This window comes from Dendropsophus ebraccatus, chromosome 9, assembly GCF_027789765.1.
Source record: "Dendropsophus ebraccatus isolate aDenEbr1 chromosome 9, aDenEbr1.pat, whole genome shotgun sequence".
NCBI lineage: Eukaryota > Metazoa > Chordata > Amphibia > Anura > Hylidae > Dendropsophus > Dendropsophus ebraccatus.
Window position 1 is genome coordinate 20,304,324 of NC_091462.1, and position 22,578 is coordinate 20,326,901.

The 22,578-nt window shown below is 44.7% G+C and overlaps 1 protein-coding gene across 3 annotated transcripts in view; it reads left to right on the forward strand.

The window, feature by feature from the left end:
• MBD5 (methyl-CpG binding domain protein 5) overlaps window positions 1–7,441 on the forward strand; it is a 52,870-nt gene extending 45,429 nt beyond the window's left edge. For 2 of the 3 annotated variants that reach the window (XM_069982668.1, XM_069982670.1), the window contains 4 exons: window positions 210–1,382; window positions 3,124–3,197; window positions 4,663–4,738; window positions 6,230–7,441. In XM_069982668.1, the coding sequence (XP_069838769.1) occupies window positions 210–1,382; window positions 3,124–3,197; window positions 4,663–4,738; window positions 6,230–6,292 (1,386 nt within the window). In that variant the 3' untranslated portion in view covers window positions 6,293–7,441. The remainder of the gene's footprint in view (window positions 1–209; window positions 1,383–3,123; window positions 3,198–4,662; window positions 4,739–6,229) is intronic. The other variant, XM_069982669.1, reaches the window with a different exon arrangement.
• The last annotated feature ends 15,137 nt before the right edge of the window (window positions 7,442–22,578 follow it).

Below are 22,578 nucleotides of genomic sequence, written 5' to 3' on the forward strand. Positions count from 1 at the left end.
CTGTTCCATTGAAGTGAATGGCGTTTAATTGAAAACTGCACCTGATCTGAAGACAAGAGTGGTGCTGTCTCAGGAAAAAAGTTGAAATGTTTTTGTAGCACTGGATTACCCCTTTAAGAGTGACCCATTGGGATACACAGGTTCTTTTTTCACACGGTAGCACAATATAGTTTCTTGCACTTTACATTCATCTGTTGTATTTTCCGCAGGTAAGAATGCAAGAAAACAAAGAGGTAAACGCCCAGATGGGATTATCTTCACTACACGACAACCCAAACTCCGCACTTCCTCCATTTCCAGAGAAATCCTGTACCATGCCGCATAGGACAGAACAGTACATAAAAGATAACGTACGGGAGGGAGACGGCTCGGTGGATGCCATTTATAAAGCCGTCGTGGATGCAGCCAGTAAAGGGATGCAGGTGGTGATCACTACCGCCGTGTCCAGCACAACCCAGATGAGCCCCATCCCAGCACTAAGTGCCATGAGTGCCTTCACTGCCTCCATCGGTGACCCGTTAAATCTATCGAGCGCGGTGAGCGCTGTCATCCATGGAAGAAACATGGCAAATTCTGATCACGAGGTCAGAACCCGGAACAATAGAGGTAACCGGATGCGGAAAAACTTAGATCACGGCAAACATATGGCGGCGGATGGGGACGGGTTTGATTATTTCAGAGCAGGATGCAATACACCTAAAAGACAGTGGAATGGGGGTCAGAGTCCCGGAGACGTGAACCGGTGGAAATGTGAGGAGGTCCTGGACCACAACGCACAGGTCCATGGCAATCCTTACCAAGCAAGATCTGGCAACGTCTCTATATTGCACTCCTTCGAAGATGAGCAGTGCCAGATTTTGCTGCCCCCCAGGCATTGTCCGAACGATAAAATGCTAGAGGATAATTTCAGGTTTAACCATTACAAAAGAACTATGATGAGTTTTAAGGAGAGGTTGGAAAGCACGGTGGAACGCTGCGCCCACATGAACGGAAGCCGGGCCGTGGCGCACAGAGGGTTCGGAGATCTGCTGGGCATCCCCAAACAGGAGATCAGCATAGAGGAACAATCTCCCAGCTCTTCCAACAGTCTGGAAAGTTCTTTAGCGAGAGACTATATCCATTATAATGGAGACTTCCATGCCAAAGGCATGAACGGCTGCGCCCCCAGCCCCTCGGACACCAAGAGTATCAGCAGCGAGGATGATCTTAGGATACCTGACTCCCCGTCCTCAAATGACTTAATGCCTTATAGGCCAAGGACGTTTAATATGGGAGACTTGGTCTGGGGACAAATAAAAGGACTGGCCGCATGGCCCGGAAAATTGGTGAGGGACGACCTACACAACTCGTATCAACAGAGCTCCGAGGAGGGGAAGGTACATGTATGTCTGCTCCTCTATATCTCTTATGTCTGTATACTAATATGGATGGATTATAGGTATATGGTAAAAGTGTTGTTTTATATTTCCATTGGGGGAGAATAGAGATGGGTGAATCTCTTATAGGCTTGTGTCCGATCGTTCGGCATTTGGTTACTTGTTACTGAAGTTGGATGCACCCCTAGGGCTGCCTGGAAAACAAAGATACAGCCATAGGCCATAGGCAATATCCATGTTTTCCAACCTCTTCAGCCACTGGTATTGAAATTTCGAGTGTTCGAGATTTTATCATCTCTAGTGGAAAATGAAGAAGGTAAAATATATGTTAAGGGTGCGTTCACACGTAACAGATCTGCAGCGGATACTTCACCTGGTCCCCGCTCCAGCCTGCTTTGGGGCTCCCGGCACGTGCCGCTCGGCTAATCAGTGCGCTTTCCGGCGGACAGGGGGGGGGGGGGATGGCTTAATGGGGCGGGCTGCGGACATACTCACAGCGGGATGTGCATCCCGCTGCGAGTTTGTCTGCCCATAAGTGTACAGGGCCGGGATCCGCTGCAGGTCCCTTACATGTGAACGCACCCTAAAGGCGTTGTCTAGCCTTAAAGGGATACTCCAATGGCATTTTTTTGTCTCAGATCAACTGGCGTTATATAGATTTGTTATTTACTTCTATTTAAAAATCTCTAGTCTTCCAGTACTTATTAGCTGCTGTAGGTCTTGTAAGTGGTGTATTCCTTCCAGTCTGACACAGTGCTCTCTGCTGCCACCTCTGTCCATGTCAGGAACTGTCCAGAGCAGGAGAGGTTTTCTATGGGGATTTGCTGCTGATCTGGACAGTTCCTGACATGGACAGAGGTGGCAGCAGAGAACACTGAGTCAGACTGGAGAGAATACTCCACTTCTTCTAGGACATACAGCAGTTGATAAGTACTGGAAGACTAGAGATTTTTAAATTGAGGTAAATTACAGATTTGTAGAACTTTCTGACACCAGTTGATTTGAAAGAAAAATAACTTCGCCAGAGCACCCCTTTAAGGTAAGGATAAGGGGCTGCAGTACTCCAACAGGTGCTGGCAGACCCAGATAGAAGTAATCTACTATGCTCAGTCCATTTCCTTTGGGGAGACGGGGGGGAGTTTAGTTCACACAGAAAAGTATACACAAGTCCCGAACATAGTCACTAGTAGACTCTTATCCATAGTCCGTGTCCGGTATTATAGCTGAGCGTTATTCAATCCTATGGTCAAGAATAGGAATGAGCACTTCATAGTACTAGCTAAGCAAAGCACTTCGCTAGGCTCGCTGGTCGGCTTTTTAGTCGACTGCCTTCAAACTCTCTGCCGCTTTTCTCCGCTTGCCTGGAAAAGCTGGATCTAGTCCTGGGAAAGTGAAAGAAGTTCCCCAGGACTGGATCCAGTTGTCCCAGGCCCCCGGAGAGTAGCGGCACAGAGTTCAAATGCAGCTGACCGCCGAGCCTAGCAAAGTGCTTTAAATTTGCTCGTCCCTAGTCAAGAGTGTCGCTACCTTTTTAAATAACAAAATTATTTTTATATCCATATATACTAGATTTGCTGGACCGTGATAACAATTCATCATGGTTGTGAGATACGTGGTATGGTGTATAAGGAATATACAGTCCACTGAGGCAGATACTACAATCTATATATCTCGGATGATCGACCTATTGATTGTCATGTATGGGTATTAGTTGTAGGGACGGATAATCTCACTCCATTTCCTTTAGGTGGAGAGTGAGAAGTTGAAGACCCTGACGGAGGGACTGGAGGCTTACAATCGAGCACAGAAGAGAAACCGAAAGTAAGGATCTCACCCCCCTATTGTCCAAATTGTTAGTAAGAGAATCCCAAACTTATATGTGAGTAATGGGATCCGAGATTCAGAGGTAAACTTCCGAAATCCTCCGAGGCTGGATTCACACTACCGTTTTTTTTTTATATACGTTTTTTGCAACTGATGAAAAAAAACGATGCAACTGTGTGCATCCGTGTTGATCCGTTTTTCCATTGACTTCCATAAAAATAAAAAAAAACAGACCGAAATGGATCTGTTTTTTATGGTACACAAAAACGGTCGACCTCATTTTTGTGTCCGTTAAAAAAAAACGGATCCGTTTTTTTAAATAATGGAAGTCAATGGAAAAATTTATCAAAACGTATGCACACAGTTGCATCCTTTTTTTCATCAATTTTTCATGCGTTTTTTGCAAAAAATGGATTGCAAAAGCATAGTGTGAACCCAGCCTGACCGCTAAAGGAGTCTCATAAGAAAAGGTCTTCATTCCAGCATCACCCTTCCTTTATCTCTGGGTTCTTGCCATTCTTCTTTATATAAAATGAATTTATTCATGGTTGACCATTCATGCCATGCCATGCGACTATATATGTTCCTGTATGTTCCTGGCCTGAAGCTCCTCACTGTGATCATATTAATATTCTAGGAGCTGTGCATAATGACAGGCAACAAGGGGGGGATCACTGTGTGGGGGCGGAGCTACACCAGCTGTCCTGCCTCCTTTTAATGATTACCAATGGAGGGGCGGCAGCCACGCCCCCAGTGCGCTTAACTGCTTACCTCCATCCTGTGTGCAGACTGCCAGTAACACTGAAGTTTTTTAAAATATTACAACCCCCTCCCCCAATAAGTTTAAGTCACGCCCTTTAAAAAAAAAAAAAAAAAAAAAAAGAAAGAAAATATAAAAAAAATAAAAATAAAACGTATTTGGTATCGTAGCATGCGGACTAGTCCAATCTATTAAAATATAACAATATTGTTCTTGTACGGTGAATGGCGTAAACAAACAAAAAAAAAACACACCAGGATTGCTGATTTTAAAAAGAAAAATTAAAAAGCATTAAAAAAAAATTCCACACTTACACCAATATGCCACCAATAAAAACTATAGATATAAAACTAACATGGTGCCCTGTAGGTGGAAAAATAAAAGGAGGACATTGTGCATTAATGACCTTTTAGTCATAAAGGGGTTAAAGGGGCTCTCCGCATTGGAAACCCTAAACATTATGGAGATCACAAAATGTCTATTTGAGCTGAAACCCAAATGATCGGTTGTGATCGGTGAGGAAACTTGGCCGTATTGAGCTTCTCTGCAGCACCCCCACAGGAGAAATGGAGCATTACACAGTGCTCATTGATATTACTTGGTTTTCTGTGTTACACAGGAGGGGGCAGTCCTCCAGAGACTCTGACTACATAGAATCATCTTGTCCTCCTTTATAATCTTGACATTTTCTTTCTCTTTTAGGAATGAAACACTAAATAATCATTTAGAAGCTGCAATACACGAGGCAATGAACGAGCTGGACAAAATATCTGGCAATGTAAGTTATCGGATTGGTCACATCCCACCCTTTTAGATGTGTACAGTTTCTTTCTTCTAGAAACAGCGTTGTTCTTGTCCTCAGTTTGGGTGCAGTACTGCAACTCACTGAAGTGAATAGAGCTGTAATACCACACATAAACTGAGGACAGGGGTGGCGCTGCTTGTGGAAGAAACCAGCCATGTTTTTCTGATCCTGGTTAACCCAACAATTTACCCCATTAGAAAAACATGGCCACTTTCTTCCAGAGACAGCACCCCTCTTGTCTCCAGTTTGGGTGCAGGGTTGTTAACTTAGTTCCATTAAAGTGAATGGAGCTTAATTGCAAATCACACCTGAACTAGAGACAAGAGTGTTGCTGTTTCTGGAAGAAAGTGGGCATATTTTTTTAATGCTGGGTAACCTCTTTTAAAGCAAATGGACCATTAGGAGTAGTGATTTTTTTTTTTTTTTTTGCACTACCTTGAAGTGCTGGTGTGGGCACCTGGTGGTACTTTTTCCAGAATGCCACCCTGTTCCCACGATCAGTGCTGTTTCTTCTTGTGTACCGGTCCGCTTTATGCTCTGTATGCCGGTCTGGTGCCCCCAATGTAACAATACCTCCTCCCCTTGGGCTATGCTTGTTCCTAATGGAATCGTGTCACCGAGGGGAGGGAATATCGTTACACTGGGGGCGCTGGCCCTGCCTTTAGCGCATAGAGCCAGGCCAGTGCACAAGAAGACAATAGAGCTGATTGCGGGAACCAGGCGCCATTTAGAAAAAAAAAAAAAAAGTCTGAGCCACCGGGATTCCTGTGTCGGGGCTGACAAGGTAGTAAAACGATTATATATATATATATATATATATATATATATATATATATAAATATATATATATTAATATATATATATATATTAATATATAAATACATTTCACTACTCCTAATTTGTACCTTCACATTAAGGAAATTTTGGGCCAGGATCCACAATTTTTTCCATCCCTATACATCCATAGAAAAACATGTCCGCTTTCTTCCAGAAACAGCACCTCTCTTGTCCTCAGTTTCAGTGCGGTATTACAGCTCAGTTCTAGAGCTGAATTGTAATATCGCACACAACCTGAAGACAGGGGTGGCGCTGTTTTTGCAAGAAAGTATCTGTGTTTTTTCCAATCCTGGATAACCCCATGTAAGATGCAACTATACACCTTCAATCGATGTTTGTGTAATGTTTATTGGGCCTTCAGCTATCAGAGCATGATGGCATTTGTAGTTTTGCTAGAAAGCCAGAGGTTGGGGGTCTCTATATCAGGGGTAGTGAACCTTGGCTCTCCAGCTGTTGCAAAACTACAACTCCCATCATGCCTGGACAGCCAAAGCTTTAACATGATGGGAGTTGTGCTTTTGCCACGAATTTGACACCTCAGCTCTATATAGTATATGATAGGTCGTCCGTCCATATCCATATACATATATAACCCAATATTCCTGCTTTCCTTTGCTTTTCCTTCAGGTGCCTCAGAGAGAGCGACAGCTGAAGCCCCCAAAACCCAAGAGGAGGAAGATCTCCAGATAACATTGATAGTTCCTAAGATGATCTATGTGTATATAGGCATTGATAATAATATATGTATATCAATATTTCTAGATATCACCACCTGGTGTAAAGTGAATATGTGGTAAATATTTTTGCATTTTAGGCAGGTGGGCGCTGGAAACCTAAACCCATGTGACTGAATGGAGATAATCTTTGTTTTTTTTTTTTGTTTTTTTTTTCTATAACGCTACAATTGTGATTATAAAGAATATTAGTCAGACCTTTCTGATACATTTTCAGTGTGTATATAAAAAAAAAGAAGAAAAAAAAAACAAAAAGATCTAGAGTTTGATGACGATAACCGAGATGTAAATAATGTACAATATTGTCATGTACAAGCCGACTTAATGCACACTTTATCTTTTACTGTACAATAATAGTGTACAAAAATTCTTTGGTTTCTATCAAGTTAATGTTCAAGCGGTGTATAGCAGTAAAAAAAAAAAAAACACAAAAAAAGGAAGAAAAAAAAAACTTGTTTTATATCATAATGTCAGAGATGACAGCAAAGGGGGGCGCTCCTTAGTCGTGATCATTACCTTCCAGGAAGCCCCTTACCCCATTTCAGGTACCTGTCGGAGAGAGAGAATTATAAGATTGCATGTCCTCTGCTAATTTAACAATCTGCAATAATTAGTTTTATTTTTTTAGTTGTTTTTTTTTTTTTTTTTTTAGTTTTTTTGTCGTTTGTCGCTGCGATGGCTATGGTGTAGGGGAAGACCAACCTGGGCAGTTATGTTATCCTGCAAGCACGCCATCACACCTCCTGCAAGCACGCCATCACACCTCCTGCAAGCACGCCATCACACCTCCTGCAAGCACGCCATCACATCTCCTGCAAGCACGCCACCTGGAAAGCTGCGTTATCCTGATAGCATGCATATGCATTACAGCCCCAAGTCTAATGACCCATGGCTGCCCGGAAATTGCCTCCGTAATATCATGGTGTGCATCCAGTTTCCCTGTCATTCTAAATAAACTTTTTACATGTTACCCAACCTGCAGCACTCCAACTGTTGCAAAACTACAATTCGCTTCCTACCTGAACAGTCAAAGCCTCATGGAAATTGTAGTCTTGATATAGTTGGGAGGGCATCAGGTTGGACACCCATGGTCTAAATCGGGGGTAGGGAACCTTGGCTTCTCCAGCTGTTGCAAAACTACAACTCCCAACATGCCTGGACAGCTTTAGCTTTGGCTGTCCAGTCATGATGGGAGTTGTAGTTTTGAGCCAAGGTTCCCTTCCCCTGGTCTAAATGTTCAGACCCCCACTAATCAACTAGATAGAGCCAGTGTAGATGCACAGTACCCCTTCACTCCCCAACTCCCTGTGCACGGAAAATGTGAACTCCCAGAACTCCCGGCATCATGATTTATTATGATGCAGGGAGTTCCGAATCAGTTTAAATCATGACGTTACATTACTGATAATCCGCACAGCTTTGTCAGTGCAGTAGCACAAAGCTTTAAACTTGATCCGGAATCCCCGAGATTATAATGCCGGGAGCTTCATATTCCGTTCTGCTGGACGTCATCTGTATATATGGAAGATGTGAATGTCCTCTAAGTCTCTCGTAGCGAGACGGAGAATGCAGGGAATCAGGGAGTGAAGAGCTTAACCGATCATTTCCACTGGCTTCATGCAGATCTCAGACTCCGACCAATCAAAATTTTTGACTTGTCCCTTTAATATGGGGCTTGAGATGGGGAGTGAAGCCGCTTAACCAGCGAAGCTTTGGCTGTCCAGGCATGATGGGAATTGTAGTTTACCAACAGCTGAAGGGCAGAAAGTTCCCCATCCCTGATCTAGAGATTAGTGGAGGTTTTGAACGCTGAGACCCGACCGATCAAAATTTTTGACATCTTCCCGCAACAAGTTTTTTTTTTTTTCTCTTCTTTTTTTATGACAAGAACACTTTAATGGGGCAATTTGGGGTCCCCCAGTATGAGCCAGTAAGGTCTATACCTACTGCCCATTACCTCCATCACCATCCAGAATCCCTCTAATCTGCTGCCCAGGTCGGTCATTGCCCGCTACTGAAGAGAAGTAACTTAGTTACATCGTGTCTTACTTATCTTAAAGGGGTTTTCCGCCTAAATTTTATATTTTTACAAAATTTCAGGGAGAAAAATCTTAGTCTATCATCATGCCTTTTTACACCCTATGTAATCTGAGAACACCCTATGAATTAGGCAGCCTAAGGGTACGTTCACACTGCAGATCCGCAGTAGATTTCATTTAAATAACTGAACACCGCATCAAATCTTACCATCAAATCTGCTGTGGATCTGCTGCGGCTCCTGTAGGTGTGAACGCACCCTTAGCCTGATTTATTTTGTATAACTCAAATGATTTGTAATCCTGTAGATGGCAGTAGAGAGACAATTTTTTTCATTCTGGAGGAGTGCTAATTTGGATACCTTTTTCCCATAAAGCTTTGCCTGTACATGGTATCTCCTCATTGAAAAGCAGTATTACCTAAACAGTCAACTCTGAACCAATTTATTACTTTCTATCGGTCACAAGTCAATACAAAGCTCCAAGTTCCCTGCGTATTCTAAGCATTATATGCTGCTTACTTTGCAGCGGCCACTAGAGGGCGTTTACTGCACACCGTATTATTATTTTTGCACCAGTGTTATTATAGCAGTATATCGTTACTGCCAGCATCGTATCTTATGTGGATATGGGCTTTAGCCATTGTAAAGATATATATATATATATATATATATATATATATATGGAATGAAAATTTAGAATTTTCAAGCAAAAAAAAAAAAAGACATGATGATAAAATCCGGACATTCACTTTAAGGGTGGGTTCACACTACGGAATTCTCGCGGATAAACGGCAGCGGAATTCCGATGTTTGTACGCACTCACAGACACGCGCCTTTCCGTCGGCTCCATAGACACCATTCTATGGGCCGGCTGATTCCGCATTCCGCCGAAAGAATTGCGTACAGCCAGCGGAATTCCGCGGAGTTTATCCGCGAGAATTCCGTAGTCTGAACCCACCCTATGGCTGTGTTCACACGATGTGACAAGAATGGCCTTTAGTTTGCAATTCAAACAACGGCCCTTCTTGTCATAGAAAAATGAGCTGCATTGACGTCAATGCAAACAATGGCCGTTGTTCACACAGTGTATTGAACAACGGCTGTGGAAATAATTGACACGTCAGTTATTTCCAGCCGTCGTACATTGATTTTAATGCAATTTTTAGTGCAACAGGGGCCGTTGTGTGAACATAGCCTAAGGGTGAATTTATACATAATTGTAGAAATAATTTAGGTGGAAAACTTTTTTTTTTTTTTTAAATTGCACCTGTCATGAAAGAAGGCATTAGAGCACCTAATATTCCAACCCCTTTAAAGTTAGGCTGGGTTCACACTACATTTTTGCAATCCGTTTCATCCATTTTATTGCTAAAAACGGATGGAAAAAAAGGATTTGTGTGTGTGCATCTGTTTTGATTCATTTTTCCATTGAATTCCATTATTTAAAAAAAAAAAAAACTGATCCGTTTTTTTTAACATACACAAAAATGCAGTCAAACTTATTTTTGTGTCCGTTAAAAAAAAGGATCCGTTTTGAAAAAAAACACCTTATATTGCTAATCTCATCTGACACTACAGAACTGTGTGCTGTCTGCATCGCCCGCCTTTGGAAGCATGCATCTCCGTTGTCGCCATCGCACAGTATTAACACGTTGCAAGCTGCCGGGGGAGGGGTGGTTGGTGACTTCACCGTATACGCAGTTTTTCTTTTTAATTTCTTTTTTTTTTTTCGGTTGTTGTTGTTTTTATCAGTATTATGTAACATATCACAGATTTATTTTATTTAAAAAAAAAAAAGTATTTATACTGTTAACAGATTATTATATATTAACGTGGCTGAAACATGCGAGTTATTTTATTAACCAGATTATTTATGTTACGTAAAGTGAAAAATGTGAAGCTAAAAAAAAAAAAAAAAGAAAAAAAAAGAATAATTAACACTACGTAAATAAATGAGCCGACAATATTTGTATTGTAATGAGAGAAGGAAAAAAAAACTAAAGTTTGGCTTGTGCAGATGTATATTCACCCATGTGGCCGGCATATGCGTGGATGTACATCTGTGAGCTCTGGACCTGATGGATTGCAAGGAAGAAGGAGAAAAAAATGTTCCTGGTGTGAACACCATGTTACAGTGTACCCATCATCTGTGCCAAGGTCAGGGTGGGCAGACGGGTCAGAAACAGGGTGGTGAGAATCCAGGGATGGGGAACCTTTAGCCCTCCAGCTGTTACAAAACTACGAATCCCTTCATGCCCGGACAGCCAAGGCTTTTGGCATGATGGGAATTGTAGTTTGGCAACAACAGGGAAGGTCACAACTTTGACCCGCTTCCCTAAAGCTCTTCCACCCTGGTTGTTACCCGAAAACATGTTTGGATGACAGCTGTTGGTCTTGATTCCCTATATACATATGCATGCTTGATTCGGCTGAGCGTGCACGTGGTCTCAATGAGCAGGGGAGAGAAACGCCAATGGCAGCAGCTGATCTCTAGGGCACAGGAGTCAAACATGACTACAATTCCCGTTACAAAAACATGGCCACTTTCTTCCAGAGACAGACCCACTCTTGTCTCTAGGTTGGGCAGGGTTTTGCTGCTCAATTCCATTTAAGTGAATGGAACATAAAGGGGTTATCCAGCGCTACAAAAACATGGCCACTTTTCCCCCTCTCTTGTCTCCAGTTCAGGTGCGGTTTGCAATTAAGCTCCATTTACTTCAATGGAACTGAGTGCCAAACCCCACCCAATCTGGAAACAAGAGAAGGGAAAAAGTGGCCATGTTTTTGTAGTCCTGGATAACCCCTTTAATTGCAAACCGCACCTGAACTGGAGACAAGAGTCGTGTTGTCTCTGAAAGAAAGTGGCCATGTTTTAGTAGCACTGGATAACTCTAACCCCTTTAAGCATGATGGGAATTGTAGGTTTGCATGAGATTTCTCTCATTGACTTCTGGTGCCCAATAAAGGGCAAAAAGTTTAGTATACATAGTTAAAGGGGTTATCCAGTGCTACAAAAACATGGCCACTTTCTTCTAGAGACAGAACCGCTCTTGTCTCCAGTTTGGGTGCAGGTTTTGCAACTTAGGCTGCATTCACATGTTCCGTCTTCCGCAGGACACGGAATGTGTGAATGCAGCTTTAGTTCCATTGAAGTGAATGGAGCGTAATTACAAACTGCACCTGAACTGGGGACAAGAGCGGTGGCCATGTTTTGTAGCGCTGGATAACCCCTTTAAATAACGTGCACTGTAAAATGTGGCCGTGACGAGTTGCAAAAAATTTTGCATTAAAATTTGCAAAGTTGAGATGCCTAGAATCTGGTATTGGTGCGTGAACCCCCATCCTACACGTCTGCAGTATACAGACATATATAATGTGCTCCGTACAATGTGGCCATGACTCGTTCCAAAGTTAAGGCTTTGTTCATACATAGCATTTAATGCGCATATAATTAGCATTAATTAATTGAGCAATACACAATAAAATATCTATAGTTTTGCCTCAATTCCGTCAATGTTTCTCTGCAAAATTGCGGAATTTGCAACATAATGGTGTTAATTAAAGGCGCATCATGTGTGAACATAGCCTCAAAAAGATATTGTTCCCACTGCTATAGTTAAAGGTGATCTGTCATCACTTTAATGCTGCCCGAACCACGTCATTGGGTCAGTCCCTGGTGGCTTTTACCCCCCTCCCCCCCAACCATCCTTGGTTTATAGATTTATTCTGAACAAGTAGAGATCTATCAATCAAGGCTGGAAGGACGGGACTGAATGAAACTGCCCCTGGGACCGTCCCAATGACTTGTGGTTCGTGCAGCATGAAAGTGATGACAGCTTCCCTTTAAATAAAGCCTACTAAGACAAGATAATGGGGGAGATTTATCAAACATGGTGTACAGTGAAACTGGCTCAGTCACCCCTAGCAACCAATCAGATTCCACCTTTCATTTTCCAAAGAGTCTGTGAGGAATGAAAGGTGAAATCTGATTGGTTGCTAGGGGCAAATGAGCCAGTTTCACTTTATGCCATGGGGGAGATTTATCAAACATGGTGTAAAGTGAAACTGGCTCAGTTGCCCCTAACAACCAATCAGATTCCACCTTTCATTCCTCACAGACTCTTTGGAAAATGAAAAGTGGAATCTGATTGGTTGCTAGGGGCAACTGAGCCAGTTTCACTTTACACCATCTTTGATAAATCTCCCCCAATGTGACCCGTCTGCCTGTACTATGTTGAGGTATATACAAATATATAGGATAGGTCACAGGTGTCAAACTCAGGCCCACCAGCTGCTGCAAAACTACAACTCCCATCATGCCTGGACAGCCAACGGCTGTCCAGGCATGATGGGAATTGTAGTTTTGCAACAGCTAGAGGCCAGAAGATGCCCTATTCCTGGTGTAGGTGATGAGTACACTGTCCTCAGTCCCCATCCAATGCCCTGACCTGTCCTCCCCTACAGATTACGTCAAGCGATGTGTGTGTTTCGTGTTACTTTTCCCGATTGTTCTTGTTGCCCATTTTTTGTACCGCTCCTGCTTTTACTGCTGTTTGTGCGTGACTGTTCTCTTATAATCCTTTTGATTTCTTCCGTTTTTGGTTGTATCATTTGTAGCAATCACGGCGCCATCTCCTCAGTGTTCCTGCTCTGTACTTTACATCGGCGGTCTCTCATGTAAAGTGCGCGCGCTCTTCCTCTCATTGATTTTCTTCTCGGGTGTATGATAGGAGTAGTTGTTTCAGTCCATAATGTTGTTGTTTTTTTTTTTGTTTGTTTGTTTGTTTTTTAAAGTTTTTTTTTTCCTCTTTTTGTTTTTTGAGTTTTTTTTTTCTGGTTTTCTGTATGCAGTTAATGTAAATATCGTGAGCATTACAGGTCATGCAGTGTTGTGACATTTTCTTTATAAAATGTTGCACCAACTTTACGATTAAAACAAAAAACTGGTCACATACTTGAAACTCTATCCGGAGAGCCATTTATTTCTGTCTCTTATAAGATGCGCTTAGACGGGATCTATTTTTCTAAGGTTTTAAAAAAAAACACGGCCCCTTTGTACCAGAAACAGCGCCAATCTTGTCCTCAGTTTGAGGGCGGTATTGCATCTTAGTTCCAATTAAGTGAATGGAACTAAATTGTAATACCGCACGCAACCTGAGGACCAAGGGTGGCGCTAAAAAGAAAATGTGCTTTTTCTAATCTTGGATAACCCTTTAAAAGACCCGTACACAGCGAAAGTCCCTATACCTGTACGGTAGGATCATTGCCCACTAAGGGTATGTTCACACTGAGCAAATACGGCAGAGTCCCGCCGTGCTCAGTGTTCCGCTGTGAGTGAATGAGAGGGGGCGTGATCCTCCGCTGCCGCCGCTCTCCGCTCGGGGAAGTGACATGTCACTTTTTTGATAGATAGATTTGTAATTTACTTCTATTAAAAAATCCCAAGTTTTCCCATACTTATTAGCTGCAGTATGTCATGCAGGAAGTGTTGTTTTATTTTCAGTCTGACACAGTGCTCTCTGCTGATATCTCTGGCCGAGACAGGAACTCTGTCTCAATTTTTGCTAAATGGCCATAATAAACCTCTCCTGCTCTGGACAGTTCCTGTTTCAGCCAGAGATGTCAGCAGAGAGCACTGTGTCAGACTAAAAATAAAACATTTCCTGCAGGACATACAGTAGCTAATAAGTATGAGAAGACTTGAGATTTTTTAATAGAAGTAAATTACAAATCTATATAACTTTCTGACACCAGTTGATTTGAAAGAAAAAGATTTTCACTGGACAACCCCTTTAAGTGTTTGGAGAACGTTGGCAAGTCCGTTAAAAACTATCACATGCATGGGTGATGTATAGAGATGAATGAAACTACAGTAAGTTTGGGTTCACAAAACCCTGAATGCTCTGCATGTGACTCCCGGTGGCTGGAGAAGATGGATGTAGCCCCAGGGTTGCCTTCATCTTCTCCATCCACCAGGAGACAAATGCAGAGCACTCGGGGGTTTTGTGAACCCAAACTTACTGTAGTTTTGCTCATCCTTAGTGATGTGTGTTGGATTAGAAGGGTTGAACTCCTATTGCCTGCCAGAATGGTCAACCCCTCGTACCCATTAACCACAGTGAAGGGGAGTTTGTAAAAAGTGGTGGTCGAGGGTGGACAAACCCTGCCCAAGTAAGTCAAATATATGAGTAGTGGAGGTGTGTGAGCCTTGAGCACACTCGGTTTTTGTCCTAACTATGCATGTGGGTATGTGATTACCCGCGGCCAGTGGCGTCGCTAGGCAGTTTTATTCGGGGCTCATGCCCCGAATAAAATGCCTGCTGCCCCGGATCTCTTCTGCCCCGCTCTTGCGAGCCAGATGCGGCTCTTTTGATGGCCGCATCTGGCTCGCAGATTGAAGCTGCTGCTGTCCTCCTTACCTACTGGCCGCCCGCAGCGCCCGGACACGCTCCTCCATCCAATCAGCGGAAACCGGGAGTGTGGGGCCGCTGCGGTGGGCCGTGGTGCACGCATCCAATTAACGCGTGCGCCACGGCCCACCGCAGCGGCCCCATGCTCCCGCTCTGAGCTAAATGAATTGTAGGAGCAGCTACGGTAGGTGAGGCGGACAGCAGCAGCCGCGACTATCTAGGAGGAGGTGAGCAGGCACGGGGGGAGAGAAACGGGCGAGAAGCACAGGGGGAGAGAGACATACGGGAGAGAAAGAGGGGAGAAAAGCATGGGGGAGAGAAACAGGGGAGAAAGTAACAGAGGAGAGAAACGGGGGAGTAAAGCATGGGGGAGAGAAACGGGGGAGTAAAGCATGGGGGAGAGAAACGGGGGAGTAAAGCATGGGGGAGAGAAACGGGGGGAGTAAAGCATGGGGGAGAGAAACGGGGGGAGTAAAGCATGGGGGAGAGAAACGGGGGGAGTAAAGCATGGGGGAGAGAAACGGGGGGAGTAAAGCATGGGGGAGAGAAACGGGGGGAGTAAAGCATGGGGGAGAGAAACGGGGGGAGTAAAGCATGGGGGAGAGAAACGGGGGGAGTAAAGCATGGGGGAGAGAAACGGGGGGAGTAAAGCATGGGGGAGAGAAACGGGGGGAGTAAAGCATGGGGGAGAGAAACGGGGGGAGTAAAGCATGGGGGAGAGAAACGGGGGGAGTAAAGCATGGGGGAGAGAAACGGGGGGAGTAAAGCATGGGGGAGAGAAACGGGGGGAGTAAAGCATGGGGGAGAGAAACGGGGGGAGTAAAGCATGGGGGAGAGAAACGGGGGGAGTAAAGCATGGGGGAGAGAAACGGGGGGAGTAAAGCATGGGGGAGAGAAACGGGGGGAGTAAAGCATGGGGGAGAGAAACGGGGGGAGTAAAGCATGGGGGAGAGAAACGGGGGGAGTAAAGCATGGGGGAGAGAAACGGGGGGAGTAAAGCATGGGGGAGAGAAACGGGGGGAGTAAAGCATGGGGGAGAGAAACGGGGGGAGTAAAGCATGGGGGAGAGAAACGGGGGGAGTAAAGCATGGGGGAGAGAAACGGGGGGAGTAAAGCATGGGGGAGAGAAACGGGGGGAGTAAAGCATGGGGGAGAGAAAGAGGGGGAGAAAGGATGGGGGAGAGAAAGAGGGGAGAGAAACGGGAGAAAAGCATGGGGGAGAGAAACGGGGGGAGTAAAGCATGGGGGAGAGAAACGGGGGGAGTAAAGCATGGGGGAGAGAAACGGGGGGAGAAAAGCATGGGGGAGAGAAAGAGGGGGAGAAAGGATGGGGGAGAGAAAGAGGGGAGAGAAACAAAAGAGATAACCATGGGGGAGAGAAACAGGGGAGAAAGCAGGCGGGAGAGAAAAATGGGGGAGAGAAACGGGAGAAAAGCATGTGGGAGAGAAAAATGGGGGAGAGAAACGGGGGGAGTAAAGCATGGGGGAGAGAAACGGGGGGAGTAAAGCATGGGGGAGAGAAACGGGGGGAGTAAAGCATGGGGGAGAGAAAGAGGGGGAGAAAGGATGGGGGAGAGAAAGAGGGGAGAGAAACGGGAGAAAAGCATAGGGGAGAGAAACGGGGGGAGTAAAGCATGGGGGAGAGAAACGGGGGGAGTAAAGCATGGGGGAGAGAAACGGGGGGAGTAAAGCATGGGGGAGAGAAACGGGGGGAGAAAAGCATGGGGGAGAGAAAGAGGGGGAGAAAGGATGGGGGAGAGAAAGAGGGGAGAGAAACGGGAGAAAAGCATAGGGGAGAGAAAGAGGGGAGAAAGTAACAGAGGAGAGAAACAAAAGAGATAACCATGGGGGAGAGAAACAGGGGAGAAAGCAGGCGGGAGAGAAAAATGGGGGAGAGAAACGGGAGAAAAGCATGTGGGAGAGAAAAATGGGGGAGAGAAAGAGGGGGAGAAAGCATGGGGGAGAGAAAGAGGGGGAGAAAAGCATGGGGGAGAGAAACGGGGGAGTAAAGCATGGGGGAGAGAAACGGGGGAGAAAAGCATGGGGGAGAGAAAGAGGGGAGAAAAGCATGGGGGAGAGAAAGAGGGGAGAAAAGCATGGGGGAGAGAAAGAGGGGAGAAAAGCATGGGGGAGAGAAAGAGGGGAGAAAGGATGGGGGAGAGAAAGAGGGGAGAGAAACGGGAGAAAAGCATGGGGGAGAGAAAGAGGGGAGAAAAGCATGGGGGAGAGAAAGAGGGGAGAAAAGCATGGGGGAGAGAAAGAGGGGAGAGAAACGGGAGAAAAGCATAGGGGAGAGAAAGAGGGGAGAAAGTAACAGAGGAGAGAAACAAAAGAGATAACCATGGGGGAGAGAAACAGGGGAGAAAGCATGGGGGAGAGAAAGAGGGGGAGAAAAGCATGGGGGAGAGAAAGAGGGGGAGAAAAGCATGGGGGAGAGAAAGAGGGGGAGAAAAGCATGGGGGAGAGAGAGGGGAGAAAGGATGGGGGAAAAAACGGGAGAAAAGCATGGGGGAGAGAAAGAGGGGGAGAAAGGATGGGGGGGAGAAACAGGGGAGAAAAGCATGGGGGAGAGAAACTCAGAGAGCCCGGGCCCCGGATGTTTTAGGACCCTAGCAACGCCCCTGCCCGCGGCTGAAGAGGTTGGATGCAGCCCTAGGGAGTCCTGGGAAACATGGATACAGCTATAGGCCAAAGGCTTTATCCTTGTGCATCCGTCATCTTCAGCCACTGGTAATCAAATGCTGTACAATGTATACTATGCTCGAGGTATTAACTTTTTATGCTTAAAGTGACTGTACCACCAGGCCCAGGCTGAAGCACTGGAGATGGCCGACCCACCCTTAGTGGGAGGAAATCCCCGCCCCTCTATGATAGGGCTCCATTGATTCTCATGGAGGGACTGGGGTTTATTCCCACTGGGGGTGGGTCGGCCCGCCTCCAGTGCTTCAGCCTGGGCCTGGTGGTACAGTCACTTTAATGTTCAGCGATGCAATGTGGCTATGATCCACCACTATGGGGGTTGGGTACAGAAGGTTCACACCACCACCACCACCACGAAAAAAAAAAAAATTGAAAGTAAGAGAATTAGCTAGGCTTTTGTATCCCTCTCCTTTGTGCCCTAAGTATAGTGACAATTCTATCTTGGGCAGAAGACCGGAGAATCATTGGTTGCTAGAACAAGCTGCCTTGGGAAAGCCTAGTTGTTAGGTAATGTATCAGACAGGGCTAAAGCTGGAATAGCAGTGTGCTGGCAGTTTAGCTGTAGTGTGGAGTCCATAGTATTAGGAGAGGTTCTCTATGGGGATTTGCTGCTGCTCTTGACAGTTCCTGACATGGACAGATGTGGCAGCAGAGAGCACTGTGTCTGACTGGAAAGAATACACCACTTCCAGCAGGACATACAGCAGCTGATAAGTACCAGAAGACTGGAGATTTTTAAATAAAAGTAAACCACAATTTTATTATTTTTTTTTATTGCCAGAGTTCTCCTTGGTTTTTTAAAACAAGAGAAAGCTGGGAAATTAATCTGCTACTCTCTAATGAATACAAAGCCAAGGGGGCGCTATTTGGGTTTCTTAAACCAGAATGGCCATAACTATGAATGGATTAGAACAGGGGCGTCAAACCACAAAGCTTTAGCTGTCCATCCAGGTATGATGGGAATTGTAACAGCTGGAGGACGCCCCGGATTAAATGGATGATGAGTTTTTTTTTTGGAAAGAAAGATTCATGGGTAAAAGAAAAAAAAAAAAAAACCTTGCTGCTCCGATGCTCACACTTCCCTGGTCCCCTGCCAGTCTCTGTTCATGTGGCGTCCGGTGAAGACTTGCCGTTGTACCATGTCATTGCTGGAACCCAGTGGAGACCATCAAAGCACACAGAAGCTGCAGGGATTAGTATGATGAGTGATATATATATATATATATATATATATATATATTTTTTTTTATTTTTTTTTTTTTTAATTGACAGTCATTCACTGATGTAGAGATTAAACTGATTGACAAACCGAGAATACAATCTGACAGCCGATTTCTGTTAAATGGGTAAAATAAAAATAAAAAAACATAAAAATGCATTGGAAAATCTAAAAATATCAAATTTCACTTTAAAGGGTCGTTGGTGCAAAATGGACTAATGAGCACGCTCAAGTCTGATTGTTCGGCATTTGATTACCCGTGAAGTTGGATGCAGCCCTAGGGAGTCCTGGAAAACATGGATATGGCCTGTGTCTGTATCCATATTTTCCAGGCAGCCTTAGGGCAGCATCCAACTTCTCCAGCCACCGGTAATCAAATGCCGAATGCTCAGGTTTGGACGATCCCGAGTGTGGTTGAGTTGTACATATCTCTGCATAGAGGGCATCACATCTTTCTGTGTATGGGGCTGTGTAGCCACAGTGATCTCTCCCCATGGAAGTACAAAAACTACGGGGGGGGGCAGGAAAATGATAAACAACAGAACTCATCCACCCTTATGCCTCTGAGGCGCCGCTCCAGGGTCCTGTTCACATCAGCCGGCCGTCATCTTCAGCTGGAATCTGGGTACGTCACATACTCAGCTTCTCCAGCTGAAACTTCACGGCCCAGCTGAGCAATCACCCACTTAGCCAGTCAGTGACTAGGGCGGTATCCCACCCCAGTCACTGATTGGCTGGGCAGGCAATCAGGCGGGGGACGGGATGTTGCAGCTAGCAGAGCTGCAAGTCACCAGCCTATGTGAACAGGACGGGTGAGTTCAGTTGTTTTTTATTTTCCTGCCCCACCAGCCTGTCTGCAATTTTTTGTACTTCCATGGGACTTTAATGAACATTATATTTGGAGCATGGAGCAATAAAAGAAGGTGCCTAGTCCGATGATAGGGATTCCACTGTGGATGGCCAGGTGTGTTGTGTCCCTTACCTGGGGAAGAGATGCCACCAGGATGCACTATGGGAAGAAGACAAGATGGCGGAGCAGTGTGATGGGCAATGTTCTGCTGGAGACCTTGTGTCCTGGCATCATGTGGATGTTACTGTGACACCTACCTAACCATTGTACACACTAAGTCCTCCCCTTCATGGCAGCAGGACCCCCTAATGGCAGCGATAATGCCCCTTGGGCCACACTGCAAACATTGTCCAGGAATGAGGAAAATCTCAATCCAATCGATCATCTGTGGGACGTAATGGAGAAACAAGTCCCATCCATGGAGGCCGAAACTTACTGACATCTTGGTGCCCGATCCAACCGTACCACTTCACCGGTCTCATAGAATCTATAGCTCAATGGGTTCATTCTTTGCAAATCGCCTATTGAAATCTCTGGGCATCCCATCGATTGATCAGTACTGAGGCCGCTCTATGTTTAAGCTAATAGAGGAGATGTCTTAGTTATGACTGACATATAGACAGTCTAACTATTCAGAAACCACGCGAATGAATGGTTCGGACGGCATGAAAGCGCTGATGGTTCCCTTTAACAAAAAATACATCTCCCAATGGCGGTCCTCCTTCTCATATGATGTAGCTGACTGCTGTTCTGTCGCTTCATAGTCTAAAAATTTCCAAACCTTTTCTGGGAATGTTGCTGATTTTCTATACTCCACGATACTACTCAACTAGAGATAAGCGAACCGGGTTCGAGTCGATCCAAACCCGAACGTTCGGTATTTGATTAGCGGTGGCTGCTGAACTTGGATAAAGCTCTAAGGTTGTCTGGAAAACATGGATACAGCCAATGACTATATCCATGATTTCCACATAGCCTTAGGGCTTTATCCAAGTTCAGCAGCCACCGCTAATCAAGTGCCGAAAGTTTGGGTTCAGATGGACTCGAGCATGCTCCAGGTTCGCTCATCTCTATACTCAACGCGTTTTATGTGTTGTAGCCCCAAGCATCAAAATAAACACAACTCAATAGTAAAACAGCCATTAGTGGACACACTTACATATTGGGGGGAAAAGTCATCAAGCAGTCTTACAGTAGGAATGTCCTGCGTTGGCTTGATAAATCTCCCCCATTAATTTTACAAACATAAAAATAATTGTCATTCTCTTTTTCGGCTGACTACGACTACAGCCTTGAAAATATTGGGGAAGATATATCAAACATGGTGTAAAGTGAAACTGGCTCATTCGCCCGTAGCAACCAATCAGATTGCACCTTTCATTTTCCAAAGAGTCTGTAAAGAATAAAAGGTGGAATCTGATTGGTTGCTAGGGGCAACTGGGCCAGTTTCACTTTACACCATGTTTGATAATTGTTTGAAGATCGCCGGATCATTGGTGCAGCCCTTTAAATTGATCACTGTCGGCTCCTTATGAGCTGTTCACATGGGGCAATGTTTGCCTGATAATGACTAGTGATGAGCGAACATGTTTGTAAATGTAATGACGTAATGTAATTCGTAATGACGCTAACTGTTCGTGTTCGCCGATCACCAACAATCCGCTCGATGATCAGAATGGTTTTAACTATCGAACATGCGAATGTTTATCTTGCAATGTACCAAACTACATAAGTTTCCTCCCACTAATTTGAAAGAGCCAATTGGGTTGTGGGGTAGGAAGGGCACCTCAGGTAATGAAGTAGCCATGTTCGCTACTGGCATTACTGTGATTGGCTGTACAATGAGCGCCTTAACATACGTTACTTACATGCTATAAAAACACAACGCTGAGGAGAATTTTCTCACAGTCTTTCCTGATTCTTGTGCTGTTCAGTAGGGAGAGTGACACGAGCAGGGACAGCATCTGAATTTAGTAAGGCAGCAATGTTCACAGTAGTAGTTAGTCAGTGTAGGGAGGGAGAGCTGACCGAGTAGGGCTTAGAACATTGTGAAATTGTCAGTATAGGGAGGGTGACAGAATCCAGTGTTTTAGCGCTATAAGGATTTACTTCTTAACCCTGTAGAGACCAGGCGTCCTCTGGGAAAAAAACTTCGGCATGACAGTACCGATCAGTAAGTAGGAAAAACTCCCACCATCTTATTTGCTGGCACATTCGCTTTTAATGAGTTATCCAGGCTTAGATATACATGGCTGCTTTTTCCAGAATCAGCACAACTCTTGTCCTCAGATTGGGCGTGGGGTTTTGCAGCTCAGTTTAATTGAATTGAATGGAGCTTAACTGTAATACCACACACAACCTGAGGACAGGGTGGAGCTATTTTTTTTGCAAGAAAGTGTGCTCTATTTTAAAGGGGTTGTTCTTTCAAATCAATTGGCGCTGAGTGTCAGAGTGTCATAGATTTGTAATTTACTTCTATTAAAAAATCTCAAGTCTTCCAGTACTTATCAGATGCTGTATGACCTGCAGGAAGTGGTGTATTCTTTCCAGAGTAGAGCAGGAGACGTTTTCTATGGGGATTTGCTACTGCTCTGGACAGTTCCTGACATGGAAAGAGGTGGCAGCAGAGAGCAGTGTGTCAGACTGGAAAGAATACACCACTTCCTGCAGGACATCCAGCAGCTGATAAGTAGTGGAAAACTGGAAAATTTTTAATACAAGTAAATTACAAATCTAAATCTGGAATTTACAAAGTAAATCTGGATCGAGGTGAATAAAAATAAAAAATAAATTGAATAACAACCCCTTTAACAGGCTGAATTACCTCCACATACAGTGCGACTGATCACATGATCTGAGTGGGCGCTCATCCCTCTGGTCAGATATGACAAAGCAGCCGTCTCCATTCTGTCCAGCATTGATCTCTATAGGCTACACCTGCTTTTTTTAGACGCTACCTCCCCACCTTCTCACTCCACCATTGTTCTTCATTCTTTCCTCCCTTTTCCAGTTTTCAATCCAATTA